This window comes from Aulonocara stuartgranti, assembly GCF_965226115.1.
Source record: "Aulonocara stuartgranti genome assembly, chromosome: 19".
In the NCBI taxonomy this organism is placed as follows: Eukaryota; Metazoa; Chordata; class Actinopteri; order Cichliformes; family Cichlidae; genus Aulonocara; species Aulonocara stuartgranti.
Window position 1 is genome coordinate 21,984,301 of NC_138955.1, and position 20,394 is coordinate 22,004,694.

A 20,394-nucleotide genomic window follows, 5' to 3' on the forward strand; every position below is an offset into this window, starting at 1 on the left:
TAGGTTAAAGTTATTCCGGTTACCCGCCCTCGGGTTCAACGTTACTCCGGTTACCCACCCTGGTACCGTTGAGTTATTATGGCTCAGTGAGCAGTTATTGCAGCTGTCAGCTGTTTTCTGACGCGCAGGAGGACGTGAGAGCGTAGCTGTTGAAACAGTGCTCGGATTCATAAAGGCTGAAGGTGAACCACAGTTCTTTCTTTCACACTTGGAATTCTTTGCATGATTATCTGGGTTGGAGCATGTGGGAAGCCGTGACTGAGAAAGGCCTTTTTATTGTGAGGCGAATGATTACTGGATGCCAAGTGAGTGCAAGCAGCCTTTCTTCTTTGGGTAAGCTGCTTATGGAGCGCAGGGTTCAGGAGGAAGCGGGTGAAGCTGCTCTGCTTTCGCTCTTATTATTCTTGTTAATAACACCCACTTTTACAAACTGCAGTTTTGTGTTTTCTGCTTGTTTGTTTTGAATCGTGTTTGTGGGGAGACTCCACCCCCTCGCCCTTGTGCTGAAGGATTTCTGCAGGTGGAGGACAATGGCGAGAAGGTCTGCTGCTCTGTTTCTGCTGCTCTGCTGCTCTGTCAGTCGGGGCCAGTCGGAGGCTTCTGTCCCCCCGCCGGCGGTCATCTCCCAGGCCCTCCCCATCCTCTGGGATGAACTGCGAGGGCTGAAGGAGCTGGTGCTGAGCCTGAAGGCGGAGGAGGTGGGCCGGCGTCAGATCCTGAGGAGGGTGGAGAGCTGGCTGAGGGATGGAGAGGTGCAGGCCGAGCAGCAGAGACGGAGCCTGGAGGGACTGAAGGAGGAAGCGCTCCGACAGGCGGAGGAGCTGAGGGGGAGGGTGGAGGAGCTGGAGGAGCAAAGCAAAGGTGAGGCCTCCTCCGTCACATTAAGTGTCATAGCTGCTCCTCAGACTGAGAGGTGGTGCAGTGAGTTTAGCTGGTGTAGCACAGGTGAGTCCTGCTGTCCTCAGGTAGGCGAAAAACATCAAACTGTTTTGAGCCTAAACAGCAGGAACCTGTTCGTGTATTAATCACTAGAGGCTGTCGCATAACAAGAGGCAGAAGAGGCAAAGCTGGAGCTGTAGGTTAAGAGCTTCGTGTTAGAGCGGGGGGGTCGAAGTTAATAAAGCTTACAAAGGATTCTTGAGAACATTTAACACGTTACTTGATAAAAACTGTCCAGTAATTGAAATCAACAGGAAAACAACTATGCAGGAAGACCACGGAGGACTACAAAATACCAGCAAAAAAAGAATCCCCTATATCGAGCATTGATAAAAAAGAGAACCATGGAAACTGAAAGGAAGTATAAAACTTACAAAAATAAATGAACTAATATAATGAGATCCTGTAAAACAGAGTATTTCATTAAAAGGTTGGAACACAATAAAGATAACACAAGAGATATCTGGAACGTATTAAACAGTGTAATCAAAGATGGATCAGGGAATAACGATGGGTACTTTATAGAGGGACAAGAAGTATTAATAACATGGAAGAGATAGTAAATGGCTTTAATGAATTCTTCGTAAACATAGGTCCAAAACTGGCAGAAGAAATAAAGGTTGATGGGACACTGGTGAAAATACTGAAAGCAATAGAAGCTCAATGTTTTTAAGCGCAGTGGAAGAGAAAGAGATTCATGACATAGAGAACAAAACCAGTACAGACTGGACTGATATTGATATGGTAACAGTAAAGATTGATGGTGTTGTAAAACCATTAAAATATATGTTCAACTTGTCGTTTCAAACAGCGGTTTTGCTAAAGTTATTCCCATTTACAAAACTGGTGAAAGGCATCACTTTACAAACTATAGACCAGTGTCAATACTCTCCCAGTTCTCTAAGATACTGGAAAACTCTTCATAAAAAGATTTGACAGTTTTGTGGAAAAACATGAATTAATGACAGATGGTGAGTATGGGTTCAGATCAACAGGTCAACAGCTTTGGCACTGATAGATTTAATGGAAGAGATGACAGAACGTGTGGATAATAAGAGGTACGCACTCGTTTTCTTAGATCTAAAGAAGGCGTTTGATGCTGTTAATCATGAAATTCTAATAACAAACTGGAAAAGTACGGGTTTAGGGGAGTGGTTTTGGACTGGGTAAAAATCCATGTAGAGAATAGGCAACAATATGTACAAATAAATGAATATAAATCTAATTTGATGGATATAGCTTGTGGAGTACCTCAAGGTTCAGTACTGGGTCCAAAAATGTTTATTATGTACTTAAATGATATCTGCAGAGTATCGGAGATGTTAAAGTTTGTAATATTTGCAGATGACACAAATATACTGTGTTCAGGTGTGGAATTGCCACAGGTTTTGGAGATGATCACACAGGAATTAACGATATTAAAGAAGTGGTTTGATATAAATAAATTATCATTGAATCTCGATAAAACCAGATTTATGTTGTTTGGAAACCAAAAGAAAAACATCAGTGTAGAAATATGTGTTGACAATGTATGTTTAGAAAGAGTCAATGAAATAAAATATCTTGGGGTGATCATTGACCACGAGCTGGAAGCCACACAGCACTGATGTTCGGGGGAAACTGGCACGGGGCCGTCGTGGGGAAAGCAAAGCACATGTTGGATCAGAACATATGTTATACTGTGCTTTACTACTGCCATATATGAGCTACTGTGTCGAGGTCTGGGTAAACATACAAAAGTAACACACTAACAATAACTATAATACAGAAAAGGGCCATTAGATTAATAATAATGTGGGTACAGGGACCATACAAATGCACTCTTTGTCAAAATGCAAGCTTTTAAATTCCAAGAATTGGTGAAGCTTAAAACAGCGCAAATAATGTATAAAGTAAGAAATAAATTGCTTCCAAAAGAAATCTGTAAATGGTTCATAGAAAGAGACGGTGGGTATAACTTAAGAGGGAAGTGGAATTTAAAAATACAAAGTGCTAGAACGACTTTAAAAACGATGTCTATCTCAATTGCAGGAGTTAAATTATGGAACAGTCTAACTGAAGAAATAAAAGAAAGTAAAAACATAAAACAGTTTAAAATATAAAAACCTAATTTTAAATGAGTACAAGAATGAAGAAAACGGGGTTAACCCAGGACGGTGCTGTTGCTGGTAATGGTGTTGTTGTTCTTTTTGTTTGTTTGTTTTTCCATAACTTGTGAATCTGCAAATTTACACATTCTGTCTTTTTCATATGAAAGAAACTGTACTGTGGTGGGGCTTGCTTATTTCTTGTTTTGATTTCTGCATGCTTGGTTTGTTTTGCTTTACTTTTGTTTCATATGTTGTTTGTTTAATTTAAGACTAAAAGAAAATTAAATGAATGAGAGGTCAAACCTGAGGGGGTGGGGACAAATAAGTAAAAAACAAAAGCGCCATAAAACAAGAAGAATGGTGCCTAATGACAGAGTTAATAATACAGACTTTGTAATGTGTCACGTGTAGATTCAGCAGCCAGATGAAGTGTTTACTGGCAACTGACAGTGATAGCGGACATTATCATCACTATTCCAACAATCCTCTCCACACAGACAAGCATAAACAAACTCGACTATCACTAAATCAAATTTAACACACGTTTGTAATGACGCCAATTCAGTTTACAATAGGGTTCATTCACTCGGTCAGCAGGGGGCAGTATCCTCGTACACTGGGGAGTACACTGCCATTAAACCAACAGAAGAAGAAGAAAACCCCTGCACATGCGCGGTACGGATCGGGAGTTCTGATCTGTCCCTATCTTTTTATTTGTTTTTGTCTACATTATATTAAATGTTTCATTATCGGAAACATTTTAAGAGATACTTGTTATTCTTAACATCTTAACAGATACTCTGACCCGTAACTATCGTAAAATGCTTCGACTGGAAGTAGACACCTTTCGCGCATGCGGGGTACCGATCAGGTTTCCGGTACGGATCGGGTAGCGACAAGCAGAACCGAGTTGTATGTGTGGAGGGACTAGGGATGGGTACCGGTATCCGGTGCCATGACGGCACCGGTTCTGACATAAACGGTAGTAACCAGACCGAAAAGCAGCGCACATTTCGGTGCTTTATTTTCCTGAGCTGTGACACAATCATTTTACGTTTCCGAGGACAGTAGGCGGGTCCAGGTACGTACGTTCTTTTAGAGCAGAGCTACAGATTAAAAATGTCCAAGGCGAAGCGGTCAAAAGTCTGGCTGTACTTCACAGCAAAAGATGCAAACTCAGCAGCCTGCAACAAGTGCTTTAAGGTGATACTGTGCAAAGGAGGTAACACCTCGAATCTGATGAAACACCTGGCGACGCATAGCGTTTTTTTTTAAAAGCCGAAAAATGCGCCGTATTTGATAGCTTGCTGCGAGACCTCACACCGAGCACATCTACTGCGGTTGGGTTGCCTGTTAACGGACCCGGAGTTAGCAACATCCCCCAAAAACCAGAAGAGGAGAGTCCTGGCCCCTAGCCCTGTCAGTGTAGCAGAAATGATGAGGATGACGATGGCAGCAGCAGCCGTTCTTCTCTGCGGGAGTAGCTTAATGTTGTTCGTGTGTAATTTATGTTGAGTAGGCTAACCACGTTGTTGGGGCGACCGTGGCTCAGGGGGTTGGGAAGCGTATCTGTAACTGGAAGGTCGCCGGTTCGATCCCCGGGCTCTCTGTCCTGGTCGTTGTGTCCTTGGGCAAGACACTTTACCCTACCGCCTACTGGTGTTGGCCAGAGGGACCGATGGCGCGATATGGCAGCCTGGCTTCTGTCAGTCTGCCCCAGGGCGGCTGTGGCTACAACCGTAGCTGCCTCCACCAGTGTGTGAATGCGAGAGTGAATGAATAGTGGCATTGTAAAGCGCTTTGGGTGCCTTGAAAAGCGCTATATAAATCCAATCCATTATTATTAAATTAATGCATGTAAGGTGAACTAGCAAACATCATCATAGCTACATGCAGCTGTCTTCTTGTTTGATGGCAGATACTCCCTTCACCCTGGCCAAAAAGGCTAAAATGACCAAAGAAAAAGTGGAAAACAGTTAAACATGAGAGGATTTTGGACAAAGTTTGTGTGTTTTTTCCATTGTTTAAGCACTGCTTCCAGCCAAGAGTGATGCCATATATGCCCCACAGCTGCAGAAAAGGCTAACATTGTTATCTTTTTACAAAAAACAGCTGAACATGAGAGGTTTTTGGACCAATTTTGTGTTCTCCATTCTTTGAGCACCGTTTGAGCACCGGCACAGTTTCAAAAGTACCAGTTTGGCACCGGTATCGGATAAAACCTAAACGATACCCATCCCTAGGAGGGACAGTAACTGTGTGTGTGTGTATATGTAAGCATTTAACCCTTTAAGACCTACCATAGAACCAAGTCCGCCAGAGCTTATATTATATTTTTACATGCTGTGGAGCCATTTTTGGGAGCATTTCAAGTTGCTATACATAAATACAACCATTATAGCCCAGATTTTAATAATATGTATTCATTAAGTGCATAGTAATTACATAAATTGCAAAAAAGTGCAATAAACTACAAAAAAATTGAAAATCGTTTTTGATTTTTTAACATATATGGATCCAGGACCGAACCTGGCCTGGGTTCGGTCCTGGATCAGATTCTTCGGCCTCTAAGTCCGAGGTGGTTCTGATGTCCTGTGTCGTCCCTCAGCTCGAGCCGCCGACGTGTCGACACTTCAGTCCAGGCTGAACAGCAGCGAGCGCTCGACGGACGACCTGAAGAAGAAGAATTCGGGTGAGTCTCGGACCCTCGTCGTCACCTGAGCAGCGGCTCGCAGGTTTGTGGACCTTACACTGGGTTACTGCTGTGTCTGCAGCTCTGGCGGCGGAGCTGCCGTTCCTGCAGACGAGACTGAGGGCGAGCGAGAGCACCGTGGAGCAGCTGAGGAGGAAGAACGCAGGTCATCATCATCATCAAGCACTCACTGTTTGGTGACTTAGTTCTAATTTCATAGATTAACCAACTTTTCTTTGAAGCAGGAAGTCCCACTGACGGTATTTAAAGATGGACATAAAGGGTGTACATCTTTTATATACAGTCTGTGGCTGTGAGCCAGACTTATGATGAAAAACAGGAAGTTGTTTCTACTGACTGGTGACGCTGTGTGGCCACTGGGGGGCGCTGCTCACACTGACATTCAGTTGTACTTCCTCAGAAAAATTTCAGACTAAAAGTCTCCACCATTTTATTTTGTCAAGCAGTTGTGTGTAAACTTCCTGTGTGTGTTTGCTCGTTTTCAGTGTTGGCGGCCAGACTGTGTAACACCGAGAGTCTGATGGAGGAGCTGAGGCAGCAGATCTCAGGTCAGATTCGCTTCCTGTCCTGCTGACTCGAGGGTCGGCTTAAAAAATCACCTTTAAAAAGCTCCCGATAAAGCTCTGATAAAGACAAACTAGAATGTTCCAACTACAGGCCAATAAGTGTATTAAATGTAGATTACAAATTGTTTACGTCAATCATAGCACGGAGACTTGAAGGGATCATCCCAAGGATAATAAACCTAGATCAAACTGGATTTGTTAGGTCGCGCCAAACCCATGATAGTGTTAAGAGAACTCTGCAAATTATTAGACATATTAATTTAAATAAAATACCAGCTATATTATTGAGTCTAGTTGCTGAAAAAGCTTTCGACTCCTTGAGATGGGAATTTTTATTCCAAGCAATGCTTAGATTTGGGTTTAATGGGTCCATCATCACTATATTGAGGGCCTTGTATAATAGCCCAACTGCAAAAATAAAGATTAATGGTGAACTTTCAGATGCTTTTAAGCTTGAAAGGTCCACAAGACAGGGATGCCCACTGAGTCCACTCTTATTTGCTATTTTTATAGAGCCATTGGCTCAAAGGATTAGGCAGAATGGTAACGTAAAAGGGATTAATATCGCTGGAAGTGAGCAGAAATTGGCCTTGTTTGCAGATGATATTTTGGTTTACTTATCAAAACCTACCGAATCACTTATGGAGCTCATGTCAGTGTTAAAGGAGTATGGGCTATACTTGGGATATAAATTGAATATACAAAAAACACAAGTTCTTAGTAGCTTTTATAGCCCCCCCCCCCAAAATCTGCTCAACAAATACAAACTAAGCTGGGACAAAAGAACTATCAAATATCTGGGCATAAATTTATCAATGGATATAACCAGTTTGGAAGAAATCAACTACTCCCTACTTAAAAAAGATATCATGCTAGATATTAGCAGATGGTCATTAATCCCTTATCTAAGCATCTCTTCTAGAGTGGACATCATAAAAATGAATATGCTCCCAAAGATATTGTACTTATTCCAGTCTGTTTCTATAGAAAACCCTGATAGATACTTTGTAGAGTGGGATAGGACCCTCTCAAGATTTATATGGGCAAGGCAAGGCAAATTTATTTGTATAGCACAATTCAACAACAAGGTGATTCAAAGTGCTTTACAGAGACATTAGAAACAAAAACAAATAAAAAGTATGATTTAAAATTGATTAAAACAAGCAAACAAACTAACTAACTAAACACACACATTTCACACCTGTTCGCGCGATCTGAACCCTTATCGTAAGGGGAGCTACCAGTCCTTCTGTGGACGAGCTACTTTCTATTTTAAATTCCCTGAATTTAAAATACTCTCTAGACCCAGCTGGGGAGCTACCCAGAGCTCTAACCCACTTAACAAACAAGCAAACAAACAAAACAGTATGTAAAATCAAAACAGATAAAATCAGAACAGTAGATAGTTAATGTAAGTTTTGAAATTTAAGCTTAACTAATTAACAAACAAACAAAACAGTATATAAAATCAAAACAGATAAAATCAGGGTAAAAAGCCAAGAGTTAAGTTCAAAACACTTCAGCTTCCCAAAGATAAAGGAGGATTAGGCTTCCCTTGCCTACAGGACTACTACAGGGCAACACAAATAAGAAATCTGGTGGGCTGGTGTAAACCTGGATACTGTTCAAGATGGAAGGAAGTGGAATTGTCCTTGGGAGGTAATTTTCCTGTCGGGGCACTGATAGGAGATCCTTCAGAGTTACGACTCCTGGGAGACCCGGGCAACCCTTGGATAGTAAGTTCAATAAAAATATGGGAAAGAGTACTTAAAAAGTACCAATTAAACCAGAGGGCCGGATTCCTTAAATGGTTTGCATATGACCCAGAATTTTTGCCTAGCAAGATCGACTCGACATTCAAAACATGGGCAAATAAAGGTCTCACCACATACAGTACCTTGTTGAAAAATGGAAAAGTGATGAGTTTCCAAGACCTTAAGAAAAAATTCGGGTTGCAAAATCAAGATCTTTATTTAGATATTTGCAACTGAGGGACTTCCTGAATAAAAAGCTAAAAAATTCTCAGTTATCGACTGGGAATGAAGAGATTATAAATATATTCGAGAATGCATATAGAGATGCACCCTATCAAAAAATTATTTCCAAATTATATTGTTCACTGATCAATCTATGGGGTCATGATACAAGATATGTTAAAGGAAGATGGGAAACGGAGAGCAATCTATTCCTAACAGGAGAGGAATGGGATGGGTTTGTAGGCAGCAGTGGTCAGTAACAAGCTCCCCCTCGTGGAGGGAATTCAGCTGGAAGAATGTATTTCGTTATTTTATTACCCCAGCCCAAAAATCTCAGAATACAACATGCTGGAGGCATTGTGGACATGCAACATCAAATCATTTCCACATTTTTTGGGAATGTCCCCGTGTGGTTCCATTTTGGAAGGAAATACATAAGGACAAGGTCATGGAAACAATCTTCCAAAAGAAAATACAATTTCATTTTGCATTGTTGTACCTAGGCAACCTAGAGAGTCTTAATCTATGCAAACCGGATAAGTATTTGTTCAGTGTGCTGTCGGTAGCTTGCAAAAAGGCCATAACTCGCCTTTGGATTAAAGAGGATATTCCTACCATAGATGGATGGATTGATGTGATATATAATATTTTTGTTATAGAAAGAATAACTTTTAGGCTAAAGTGCCAGGCGGACTCATTTGAAGAATATTGGTTGAAATGGTTGAAATATGTACAAAATGGGAGGTCCGATTTTGTATAATGTCATTGTATTTCTTGGTTTGTTTGTTTGTTCTTGTGTTTTGTTTGGTCTTGTTTTGGTCCGTTTGTCTCTTCTGTTGTTGTTCGCTTTGGTTTTGCTTTCCCCCTCACGGTGATTAAATTGAATTTGTTGTACATGTTGTATAAATAAGAAAACTAATCAAACATAAATTTAAAAAAATTAATAAAAAGCTCCCGTCTGAGATTTTTAAAGGTGATTTTTATAATTGATGCTGAATGTTTAAACCATCACCACCGGGGGCGCTATTGTTTTCCGACTAAAATTTCATTTTGTCCCCGCCCACCTGAGCGTTTAATGTTGCATGTCGACACTTTGCAGAGTTTCCGGCCTCCAACGCCTCGTCTCTGACGCCTGACATGTTGGAGCTGGAGGCTCGACTGGGCGCCCGTCTGGAGGAGCTGAGCGCTGACGCTGAAGGTGAGTCAGCTGATCAGCTGTTCATGTGCAGAGTGACGCTGCCGGGTGGGCGTGTTGTTTGCAGCTCTGCGGGGTGGACTGAAGTCGCTGCAGCAGCTCAGCTCCTCACCAGGTGCAGCATCCGTTCGTCCTGCAGGGAATGATTTCACATCAGAGTTCAGAGAGATTTCATTTCATTCAACTTTATTGATCCCGAAGGAAACCGGGTTAAGGTGTCGGCGTTCCAGCGCCACCTTACCCTTCAGACCGTACATTATGCAAACATCACATAAAGAAGACCGATCAGAGAGGAAGAATGATGGAAATACACAATATGAGGAAAGACGAGGAGAAAAACGAACTCAGACTGAGCTCCTGAAGGGAGAACAGGAAAAACTCCTCAATTGTTGTTCTAGTTTCAGCCTCGGAGCTTCCAGCTGGTGGAGGAAGCTCGTGATTGTTTGGGTTTAGGGCGAACAACTGCATGTCCATCACTGGTCCCAATTCAGTGTTATTCACACAGCGCAGAATCACAACAACGGTCGCCTCACTTTTGTTTCCCACTGTGCAAGAATTTGCAGGCTAGTTTAGGACACATTATTTCACAGTGAACCTCTCTATCAAACTTTGCTGCCACACCGCCCCCCCGGCCTGTGCTTCGAGGTTTCTGGTAGTTAGAATGACTCGGGGGTGTTGATTCATTTAAACTAACATAATCATCCTGCTGCAACCAGGTTTCTGTAAGGCAGAGTAAATCAATTTGTTGATCAATTATTAAGTCATGTACTAACAGAGACTTGGAGGAGAGAGACCTAATATTTAATCATCCACATTTCACTGTTTTACTCTTTGGTTCAGATGTGGATACTGTATTGTTCTTTCTTTGTGTTTATGTTTAAGTTGTTTGTTGCTGGTTTTTAGTTTGTTTTTCGTCTGTTTGGGAGCTGACACAGTCTCTATGGTATGGAAGCCCGTTTCCGCCACTGAATAAAAAACAAAAACAAAAACAGCTAGTATCCATAACTCAAAATTTCGAGTTACTTTTCTCAAAATTTCGAGTTAGCTCTCCCAATCAAAAATATACGTGAATGAGGTCGCTTTCTTGTTACCCGGAAGCATATGGCGCAGAGGAACGCGCTCTCAAAAACGGATCCCAACAAATTGGCACTTTCGCGAGTACGTTTGCTGATAGTAACACCATGTGATTCAGCTAATAACACAGGGATTTCATCATTTGTGAAGCCAGGCTGAAAACACTCAGCAATCTGTGCATTCACGACTGGATGTAATACCGGTAGCTTAGCTGTAGCATTTGTAGCTGAGGGCTTCAGCTTCCAGGTAACAAGGAAATGACATCATTCACGTAGATTACTGATTGGCAGCGCTAACTCGAAATTTCGATTTATTAACTCAAAATTTTGAGAAAAGCAACTCGAAATTTTGAGTTATGGATCTTTTTTTTTTTTAAGTGGCGGAAACGGGCTTCCATACTATGGAGATGGGTTTTGGGGGTTAGCAGGAGGAGAGAAGCTGCAGAGAGGCGTGTAAGACTGCAACTCTGCTTCCTGGTCCCAACTCTGGATAGTCATATTTTGGGGGGTTTGGTGTTGTCCTTGGGTCATTTTTGTCCTCTAAAGAAATCTTTTGCTATCAAAAATGTGTTTTTTATTCATCAAATGGTCTGAAAATAACAGAAGTTATTCATTACTATGCTATGCATGATTGGAATAAGTTTTAAGTAATTTGATTTATTTATGGGATTTTTATTGGATTTTATAACATTGGTGGTCCTCGTAGGACAAAAATGACCACAAAGTACAAAGTCTTGCAAAGAGCCGTATTTTCACAACATACTGCTTTCATACATCTTTGATCTTGGATCACTGATGTGTGGGGTCAAGCACTGGTCATAACAACCACAACAACAACAACAGGCAGCACAATGAGGAGGCAGGTGCTCTATATTCAATGAAATTTTATTTATACAGCACCGAATCACAACAACAGCCGCATCAAAGTGTTTCGTATTGTAAGGTAGACTCTACAATAATACATACACAGAAAGTATGCTCACAAGCCTCCATTGCACTGGAGATTTGCATACTTTGATGAGCATACTTTTTTTACCATGTTGTGCAAAGCAATGACCAGTAGGACAAAGCACATATTGTCCTCTAGTATAATGAGGAGGGAGAATCAATGTTCAGGAAGATCCAGGGTTAGAAGATATAGAAAATATTGTCAATATTTAGAGCACATGCTACCCTTTCTCTGAAAAAGCACATCAGCCACCTGCAGAAGTGGAAGAAGGCTATGAAGTGAAGGAAAGTGATGAAGAATCTGAACTATGTTCAAGTAGGTTCTCAGGCATCCAGGACATGGTAGTCTGAGGAGCTTGGAGAGAAAGTGACTGGGCTTCTTGAAGTTTCTTGAATTTTCAGAATGTGAAACTGAAATAGAAGATGTGTCAGAGGACTACACATCATCCATTTCAATTATGATGAAGATCAAGCAGGAAAGAGGAGTCAGCTGAGACAGAGGAATATTTGCAGTAACGTGAGGAAACACTGATCTGGTCTTCTAACCTTCCCAGTGACAGACGATGCCTGACTCTCTCATGTGCCTCAGAGAAAGATGATCTACCACAGTCCAAGCACATGTGCCAGGTCCCATACTCCTTCAGTGGCTTTTCTACTCGAGTACTGAAAGCATTATACACAGTGTATTCTGCTTGTATTCTGCTTTTTAACGTTCACATGCCAATGGATGCATCAGAGACCAAGTTGGGGTTCAGTAACTTGCCCAAGGACACCTTGGTAAGAACTCCAGACTAGAGCACACAGAGATTGAACCAACAACCATCCAATTAGCAGATGACCTGCTCTACAGCCAACTCAATGATGAACAAGGAGGGACAACGAGAGAGGAAGAAAAATGGACCGAATGCAGCTGTAGGCATATGTGGGTGTGTTGATTCTTACTGCCGTGCATCCAGTAGAGTCGCTACGGCCAGTTTATGACATCCTGAGTCTGGTAGAGAAGTTTTCATGCTGACACAAGATTAATCATAGAAGCACAAAAAGGACATAATTTCTTGATAAAGACACAATAGATGATCGTCGTTCATGACACAAACGTGCTCCCATGAGGTGTATGGAACAAGTGGGTGTTCCTCCTGCTGTGATGTAAGATCCTGGTACTGATGTGACTGTATGAGCACCAAGTCCCCTTCAGAGGACTCTGTCCAACAGAACATCCAAGTAAACCAGGGAGCTATGAGATAAAAACATGAGCAGCATGTGATGCAGGTCCAGCTGTACATGGAACATGCTCGTGTACGATGGCAAACCGTCTGTCCTGCAGTCAGGACACGCGAGTTGTCCCTAACATTGCAGGTTTCCAAAAGAAAACAATCACCAGTAACAGCTTGTTTACTGTATATGACCCTTGGCCTGCAACTGCAGAAAGAAAGCTGTCCATGATGGGACCAGTGCAGAGGAATAAACCTGAGCTTCCTCCTGCACTTGGGTCAAATATGGACACGCCTTTGTCCTCATGAAAGTTTGCCTTCACTCAGACTCATGCCCTCCTACCATGCCAAAATATAGAAAACTGTCAGGCAATGAGTTGGAATAAAGTTGAATAAAACCTTGAAACACAGAGATGGAGGATATTTTATACTTGTTGCTTTTATAAACAGTCAAAGCAAACGGGGTCATTTTTGAGCCCAGAGGACAACAGATGTGATTATTTGCTGCCAGTAAAAAACTTGAAGTAGTTTAAAAACAGCTTTCTAAATTAACTTTGACATAAACCCGTCTGTGATCATCTGTTAAAGCAACCGACTCTGGTTGTGAAACAATAATCACAATAACTGATGATTTAATTTATTTTTTACCCAAAAACAAAGAAAAAATTCATTTTTATGAGGTTTTTTATCAGATTTAAATTTGAAATGGAATAAAAAAAAAATGTGTCAAAATGTTTGAATTAAGTTTTAATAAAAAGTAGGGGAAAATCCACTTCATATTAATTAAGTATCAATCAAAGGAGATGGGGACATTTTTGACCCCTGAGGACCACAGGTGTGTGGAAATCGGGAGGACATTATGAGGGTTAATAAATGTGTCCAAAGTGGGATGGAGCAGCTCTCATAATCCTATCAATTCTAGCTCTCCCGTTGCAGAGTTGTGAGCTTCTCCATGATTTTATCCAGACTGTGTTCAGTTAACAGTGTGAGTGCTCGTGGGATTTTGAGCAGCTGTAACAGGTTTTCATTATTCGTCGATACGCCAGGGCCGAGCAGCTCCAATCAGCAGGAAGCCCGTTATCACAGCCCAGAACAGGTCGATGTCTTCAATGTCCTCCTCTGAGAGTGTTGGCAGACACACGATGCGCCAGTGTCGTGCCAATCCGGCAGCGCACGTTCCTGCAGGAGGATCAGGCTCCCAGCACCCAGGTTTCTCATCGAGAGGGTGTTAGTAGTGTTTAGAGACCAGCTGATCAAATCCATAATTCCTTGTTATTCTTAGAGAACACGCGGAGAGCGTCTCCGAGATGAGACGAAGATAAGGGAGAGGAGACCGGAGAAGATGCGACCGCCTCCGCCGAGAGCCAGGAGAGAAGATTAGAAAAACAAAATTAAGTTAATTCTCACCGTTGTGTGCATGAAACTGAGACGGAAGTACGCCATGAGATTTATAGTCTGATGCAGCAAGACGCACAGAGAAACGAGCGCCAGCGTGTTTATGTTACTGCGAGGAAGCAAACACGTTCACGGAGAGCATCTCTGCGAGTGCTCGTGTCCGTAGATTACTGTTGAAGCCGTTCGTCATCAAACATGTTTCACCGACCCTCCATCGCTTTTGTTCTCACATTTCAGTGGAGTCGGCGGAGGTTTCGGCGCTCGGCAGCAGGCTGAGTGAGGCTGAACGCCGCTTGGATGAGCTGCACACACAAACCTCAGGTGAGTCGGTCCACAGGTGTGAGTTACCTGCAGCAGCTGCAGCTGACCTCAGAGCTCACCTTTCCAGATGTTCACCAACCTGTTTGTTTCATCGGTGTTGGCTGGATCCAGATGTTGTGTCCAATGATCAGATCTGTCTGCTGTAACACGATAAACTGCGTCCGTGTCGACTGGAGAGCGTGTCCCTCAGACAGCTGCTGAAGACGTGTGAAGGACGCGCTCCAGTCCTGTGTTCATAAACGAGCTCTGATCCAGTAAAGGTGAAGAGTTTCTGCATAACTGGGATCGTCTCCTCCCCTCTCAGCTGTCACAGCCTCGTGGGAAGAAAACCTGTTGGCTGTGAAGAGTCAGGTGCAGCAGCTGGAGCTGACTGGCACAGGCAAGTCAGGTGATCTGAGGGTGCAACATGTGACAGCATGCAGCTGCTCTCAGTTTACCTGTGATGTGTTTCCTGTGCTGTTTCCAGCTCAGACCGACTCAGTGAAGCAGCTGCAGCTTAAACTAAACTCCACAGAGCATCAGATCCACGAGCTGCAGACTGAAACATCAGGTAAGTGAATGAAATCTCCGGTGAAAGGAAGCGTATGTGTGTGAGGGCCCTTTGTTTGTCTACTGTTCACGTTTCAGATCAAAGCTCCAAACTGACGAAGCTGCAGACAAACGTGAGCGCGAGCGCGAGCCTGCAGGGCAACCTGAACACAGGTACAGCTGTCAGAGAGCACGCAGTGAGAATCGCTCTGAGCACGCTCACAGCTGCTGTTTCTGTTTAGAGATGTTCACCAGGCTGAGAGACAAACAGCTGGAACAGCTGCTGTCTGAGCACACAGGTAACACACTCTGACTTTGACTTCATCCTGAACCGAGCTGGTTCTCAGAGGAACTCTTCATGGCTCCGTCACACTACAGTAAAAAAGGCGGAACTCTTTTGTGTCTGGGAACATTTGGTGCTGCCCACGTCGCATTCACTAAGTGGCTGTAAACTGGTCAGCCTGAGGTCGAGTGCTCCGCCTCGGTGCGAGCACTTTGCCTCACAAGGTGACTGCACAGGGCGGAGCCAGCAACCGTGATTTGACTGACACAGTCATCATCACACTGGTGAAGGTTATTTCCAGTTCATCTCAGTCTGCTGAATATTGCAACTCTTAGCGCTTCTTGATGCACCAAGATGGCAGCTGACTGCGAGCGGTCGCATATTTGAAGCATTTCAAAGGAAACGAGATCCCAAGTTCATCTCACATGGCCGCAGTACGGCAAACACAGTTTCCTGCCTGGTCTGGTGATATCGTCTTATTCATATTCATCCAACATCTGACTTTGTGTACGAAAACTGTAGTTTATCCTCACATTTAGATTTAGCTGTTCGAACTTCACTGTAGGATTTGTGTTTGCATAGATAAAGCGTGTGTGCGCGCCTGCGTGCGTGCGTCAGCATGATCTGGTGAAAGCTGCGTGGCCTGACCATGTTTCACTCTGTTACCTGCTGGGGTGCAGAAGGACGAAGCGTCCTCCTGGAACAGTAAAGTCTGCCCAGAAACAGCCCGGCTGGGCGCTGTAACTGAAAAGATACAGAGAGTTTGTGCGATGCTATTAAAGGGACGCTGCAACGCTCAGAGTGTACTTCAGACACACACTCGGACACACACACTGGTTCAACACAAACTCAGCAACGTAGCTGTGCGGAGCTCAGACCTACACTGGCACCACCAAACAGCCACAACATAGAAGAGCCACCTCCACGGGACAAGACATGGCAGTCCATCTGCATCTAAAGGTCAAAGGTCACTCTTTCGAGGATGCCAATGTTCACATGTTGGACAGAGAAGACAGACGGTTTGAAAGAGGAGTGAAAGAAGCATCTGTGTTCACTGTGAACAACAGTCTTTGAACGCAGGGCGGGGCTTACGACACCATCTGTCTGCCATCTATAATCCAGTCTGAGATCCTTCCCAGACGCCTTAACGCCCACTCACATCCTCACCTCAGGAAATCACATGATAGGGTGGGGCCAGGTCTCATCCTGGCTGATTGGGACCCACACCTGTTTTCACACCTTGGTTTGTGTGATTAGGTAGAGGATCAATAGTTGGTCCACGACCCTCTCAGGGACTCTCCACCATTTGACCCTAGGACTGAAGAAGCTTTTTGGAAGTCCAGACGCTTCTGTTTCAGAGCTGCTTCGATCACACTGATCAACAACGATTTTGAACAAGTTGCTATTTGGATCAGTTTAGTTTAATGGGATACTTTAGTCATGTGTGCCCACCTTTGATTGTAAACCTTCATACAGCCAGAGCAGAGAGAAACATTCAGTCATGTAAGGATCTAACAAGGTTCCCTGAAGAACCATCAACCGTGTTTACTTTACTTTGCAGAGATTATGAACCATCTGAGAGATGGTGAAAAACGGCTGGAACAGCTGAAGGCTGAGCACACAGGTAACACACGAAGCTTTCAGACTGGCATGTTGTACAAATGCTCATGCGATACATGAACGTTACATCCACACAAACAGAGTGAAGTGTTGCAACTTTATGTAGCAAACACTGAACTTTGAAGCTGAAACTGAAGAAAATTTTAATGCTTCCCTGGAAGCTTCAACAGTTTCAGTAATGAATAAATAAGATTTATTTTGAAAATCCTCTGATTTACCGTCGGTGTAAACAGTGAGTTTGGACGCTGACAGAATGATGAGATAAAACAAACGGCTCCTCCTCCCAGTGCTTTGATTGGTCGACACTGACAAAAATGATTGTGTGGTGTTGACGATTCAGACTGAGATGAAAACTGAGCATGTTGATCACTCTGTGGACACGTACGTGCTGGTGATTGTTGCAGCATCTGTCTCCGTTTCAGTTTAACAACATTCAGGCCAGACACACTCAGGATCATCTCCCAGGACAGAGATCGGAGTGTCGTCTACGTCTAAACAGAGACTAACCTGTCATTCACACTCGATGTGTCGCTGTCAGACCTGTGATGTGTTTCCTGTGCTGTTTCCAGCTCAGACCGACTCAGTGAAGCAGCTGCAGCTTAAACTAAACTCCACAGAGCATCAGATCCACGAGCTGCAGACTGAAACATCAGGTAAGTGAATGAACTCTCCGGTGAAAGGAAGCGTATGTGTGTGAGGGCCCTTTGTTTGTCTACTGTTCACGTTTCAGATCAAAGCTCCAAACTGACGAAGCTGCAGACAAACGTGAGCGCGAGCGCGAGCCTGCAGGGCAACCTGAACACAGGTACAGCTGTCAGAGAGCACGCAGTGAGAATCGCTCTGAGCACGCTCACAGCTGCTGTTTCTGTTTAGAGATGTTCACCAGGCTGAGACGTGGAGACAAACAGCTGGAGCAGCTGCTGTCTGAGCACACAGGTAACACACGAAGGTTAACGTCACACCTTTGTACCAACTGTAGACATTTTAAAGCAAAGCAGAAACTGAGAACCTGTTTAGAAATTCTGTGTGAACGATGACAAAGTGGTTTGTTGTGCAGCCGTGGATGTCAGATTGAGATCCTCTGAGACACAGCTGGAACAGCTGGACACTCGTGCTGCAGGTACCGTCATCAGCTCCTACCTGAGGTTTCAAGAGTCGCTCATTAAAGCTCTCAGTCAGACATGAAGTGACACTGAGGTGACGCGTAGCACCCTACACACCACTGTTTATTGTTGCTGTTGCTCAGCTTGCAGAGCAGATGTTTACAGCTGAAGACGCAGATGAAGGTCGGGGTCTCATTTGTTCTGTAGGTCATTAAAATAAAAACTGTTTTCAGGCCGTGACATCGAGCTGTTGGCCACGAAGCTCAGACTGAACGTCACCAAGCGGCAGGTGGACGAGCTGACGACACAAAACACAGGTGACCTCTGTTACGTTGCCGGACTGTCGGGAGGTCTGATGGCGTTTATCCGAGTTCACAGTGTCACGCTCTGTTTTCAGTGCGAGCCGCTGAGCTGGAGTCTGTTTCGGACCGACTGACGGCGGCACAGAGACGCGCTGATGGTAACGAACGACCTCGAAGCTTTCTGCGTCCGATTAACTTGAATCACATCTGAATGTTTTCTCTCAGAGCTGCAGGTCAGGCTGAACCAGCTGAGCGCCTCGTCCGAGGAAGCAGGTCAGCCACGCCTGCGGCACTTTAAATGTCCTCACCAGCCAGCTGTGGGTTAAACATCACATCTGTCTCTTCTAGGTGAGCTCAGGGTGGCGTTTTCAGCCGGTCTGACCGATTCAGGGTCAGTGGGACCGTTTGATGAAGAAACAACTCTGATCTTCTCCAAAATCATCACCAACATTGGCGAAGCCTACAACCAGACAGCAGGTAGAGCGTGCCGCCCACATGACGCTGAAATATTCAGCTCCACGTAACATATGTTTGACTGCAGAATTATATTAATATTGTCAAAGGTGGAGGGGGTGGAGCTCCTCCCTGAGGTGCTTGTCTGATTAACACCTGTGCTGGTCCTCAGGTGTTTTCACGGCTCCTGTCAGCGGACTGTACGTCTTCAGCTTCACGGCTGCAGATTACCTGAAAGGCTACATGGGCCTGTACCTGTACAAGAACGACAAGCCGATCGTCTTCAGCCTCGACCTGAACGACCACGGCGGCTACGCCTCCACAAGCAACGCCGTGTGTCTGCAGCTAGAGGAGGGCGACCGGGTGCACCTCGGCCTGCCGGCCAGCTACCGCCTCTATGACGACTCGCGAAACTTCAGCGTGTTCTCCGGCTTCCTGCTGTTCCACCTGTGATGGCGACGTCCTGGGATGCACCCAGATTATCCAACCTTTGTACGGCAGAGCGAACAGGAAGTGGGATGAAAGAGGCCACGCCCTTAATAACGCAAACTTTACTCTTTACTCTTTAATATAACGTAAAGCGGAGGAAATGATCCTGTAAACAGGTTTAACGAGTCTCACTGCTGCTGTTTCTGCTCCAGTGATCATTTCATGGAAAAGTCTCAGGAGGAGCGTGATTTTAGCCCCGCCCCTGTGAATGTAGCAGTCAGTGAAATAGCGTTCTCGTCTATCGATCAATAAAGTTTTAACAGACCTGCTGATTCTTGTTTGTTCTGCAGTAAAGTCGGAGATCACAGCGAGTCTGAAACTTTTATTAAACGTGACAAAAAAACATGAAAACGTTTCAAACTACAAATTTATCCCCACAAACACCCGAAGACATCAAAATGCACGACCGCGGTAAAAGCAGGGCCGGTCGGCGTGAGGCGAGGGGGCGGAGTCAGTAGTGTAACAGCTCATCATCACAATAAATACAAAGTCCTAGCATCAGATCACAAAGTGTGGTATTGCTCAGTCTAACGGCGATCAATAATCCGATCGCTCCTTCAGACTGACGGCCGCTGGGAAGTTCGAGAAATGTCTTTGATAAAAACGAATAAGATCATTGCATCAGTTTAAAAACAAAATGGCTTCAGATCCTTCCGGAGGGGGGCGGGGTTAGAGGGACGGGGCTCAGGTGCTGCTGTTGATCCTCCTGTGAACCGCCTGCAGGAGTAGCAGCGAGTACTCCTCCAGAAGCGCTGCCGTCTTCACCTCTCCCACACCTCCCAGCCCCCCCTCCGCTGCCAGCATGCCGAGCGGCAGGGCGTCAAGCTCCGCCTTCATCGCCTGGAAGGCCTCTGATAGGACGCGGGACATCTGGTGCTGGTCGAGGGCGGACTCATCTGAGGAGGAGCCACTCACCTGGAAGAAGAGGAGGAGAGGTGAATACTGCTGTGACCATCAAACATAGATGGTAAGGTGGGCGGAGTCTGTTACTCACTCTCCTGTACAGGTGCGTCGCTTTCTTAAAGCAGCTCTGCAGCTCATTGGTCAGAGCCCTGCAGCTCTCCACACTGATTGGCTCGTCTGCATAAAGAGAAAGCAGCAGGTGAGGTCACTCGAGCGTCATTTTATTTATTTAAAAACAGACTGTAAACAATGATGCGATGAAAGCAGAGACGACAGAAACGTCTCA

General features: G+C 44.3%; 2 protein-coding genes across 9 annotated transcripts in view; one reads left to right on the plus strand and one right to left on the minus strand.

The window, feature by feature from the left end:
* Window positions 1-141: 141 nt before the first annotated feature.
* LOC309695363 (uncharacterized protein) lies at window positions 142-19,470 on the plus strand. 6 transcript variants are annotated; one of them, XM_082515961.1, is made up of 19 exons: window positions 142-305; window positions 482-861; window positions 5,638-5,721; window positions 5,804-5,887; window positions 6,228-6,290; window positions 9,384-9,482; window positions 14,344-14,427; window positions 14,732-14,977; window positions 15,055-15,129; window positions 16,800-16,862; window positions 17,428-17,511; window positions 17,589-17,663; window positions 17,732-17,794; window positions 17,916-17,978; window positions 18,195-18,278; window positions 18,359-18,421; window positions 18,489-18,536; window positions 18,612-18,740; window positions 18,889-19,470. In XM_082515961.1, exons 2-19 carry the CDS (start codon window positions 531-533, stop codon window positions 19,167-19,169), a joined length of 2,019 nt encoding a protein of 672 aa, XP_082372087.1. In that variant the 5' UTR covers window positions 142-305; window positions 482-530; the 3' UTR covers window positions 19,170-19,470. The 6 variants fall into 6 exon arrangements, with proteins under 6 accessions (XP_082372087.1, XP_082372086.1, XP_082372088.1 ...); XM_082515960.1 differs by having other exon boundaries at window positions 142-861; XM_082515965.1 differs by lacking the exons at window positions 142-305; window positions 482-861 and adding an exon at window positions 3,680-3,704.
* A 96-nt stretch (window positions 19,471-19,566) lies between these two features.
* Window positions 19,567-20,394, minus strand: part of mapkbp1 (mitogen-activated protein kinase binding protein 1) — a 31,163-nt gene continuing 30,335 nt past the window's right edge. For 2 of the 3 annotated variants that reach the window (XM_082515949.1, XM_082515948.1), the window contains exons 30-31: window positions 20,200-20,285; window positions 19,567-20,120 (exon numbers count right to left, since the gene is read on the minus strand). In XM_082515949.1, coding sequence (XP_082372075.1) covers window positions 19,890-20,120; window positions 20,200-20,285 — 317 coding nt within the window. In that variant the 3' untranslated portion in view covers window positions 19,567-19,889. The remainder of the gene's footprint in view (window positions 20,121-20,199; window positions 20,286-20,394) is intronic. The other variant, XM_082515950.1, reaches the window with a different exon arrangement.

Excerpts from the sequence above, each read along its gene's own strand:
- LOC309695363 (XM_082515960.1), top strand. The coding sequence starts at position 531 with ATGGCGAGAAGGTCTGCTGCTCTGTTTCTGCTGCTCTGCTGCTCTGTC. Across the intron at positions 17,979-18,194 it reads GCTGGACACTCGTGCTGCAG|GCCGTGACATCGAGCTGTTG; the intron begins GTACCGTCATCA and ends AACTGTTTTCAG. Across the intron at positions 18,279-18,358 it reads GCTGACGACACAAAACACAG|TGCGAGCCGCTGAGCTGGAG; the intron begins GTGACCTCTGTT and ends CTCTGTTTTCAG.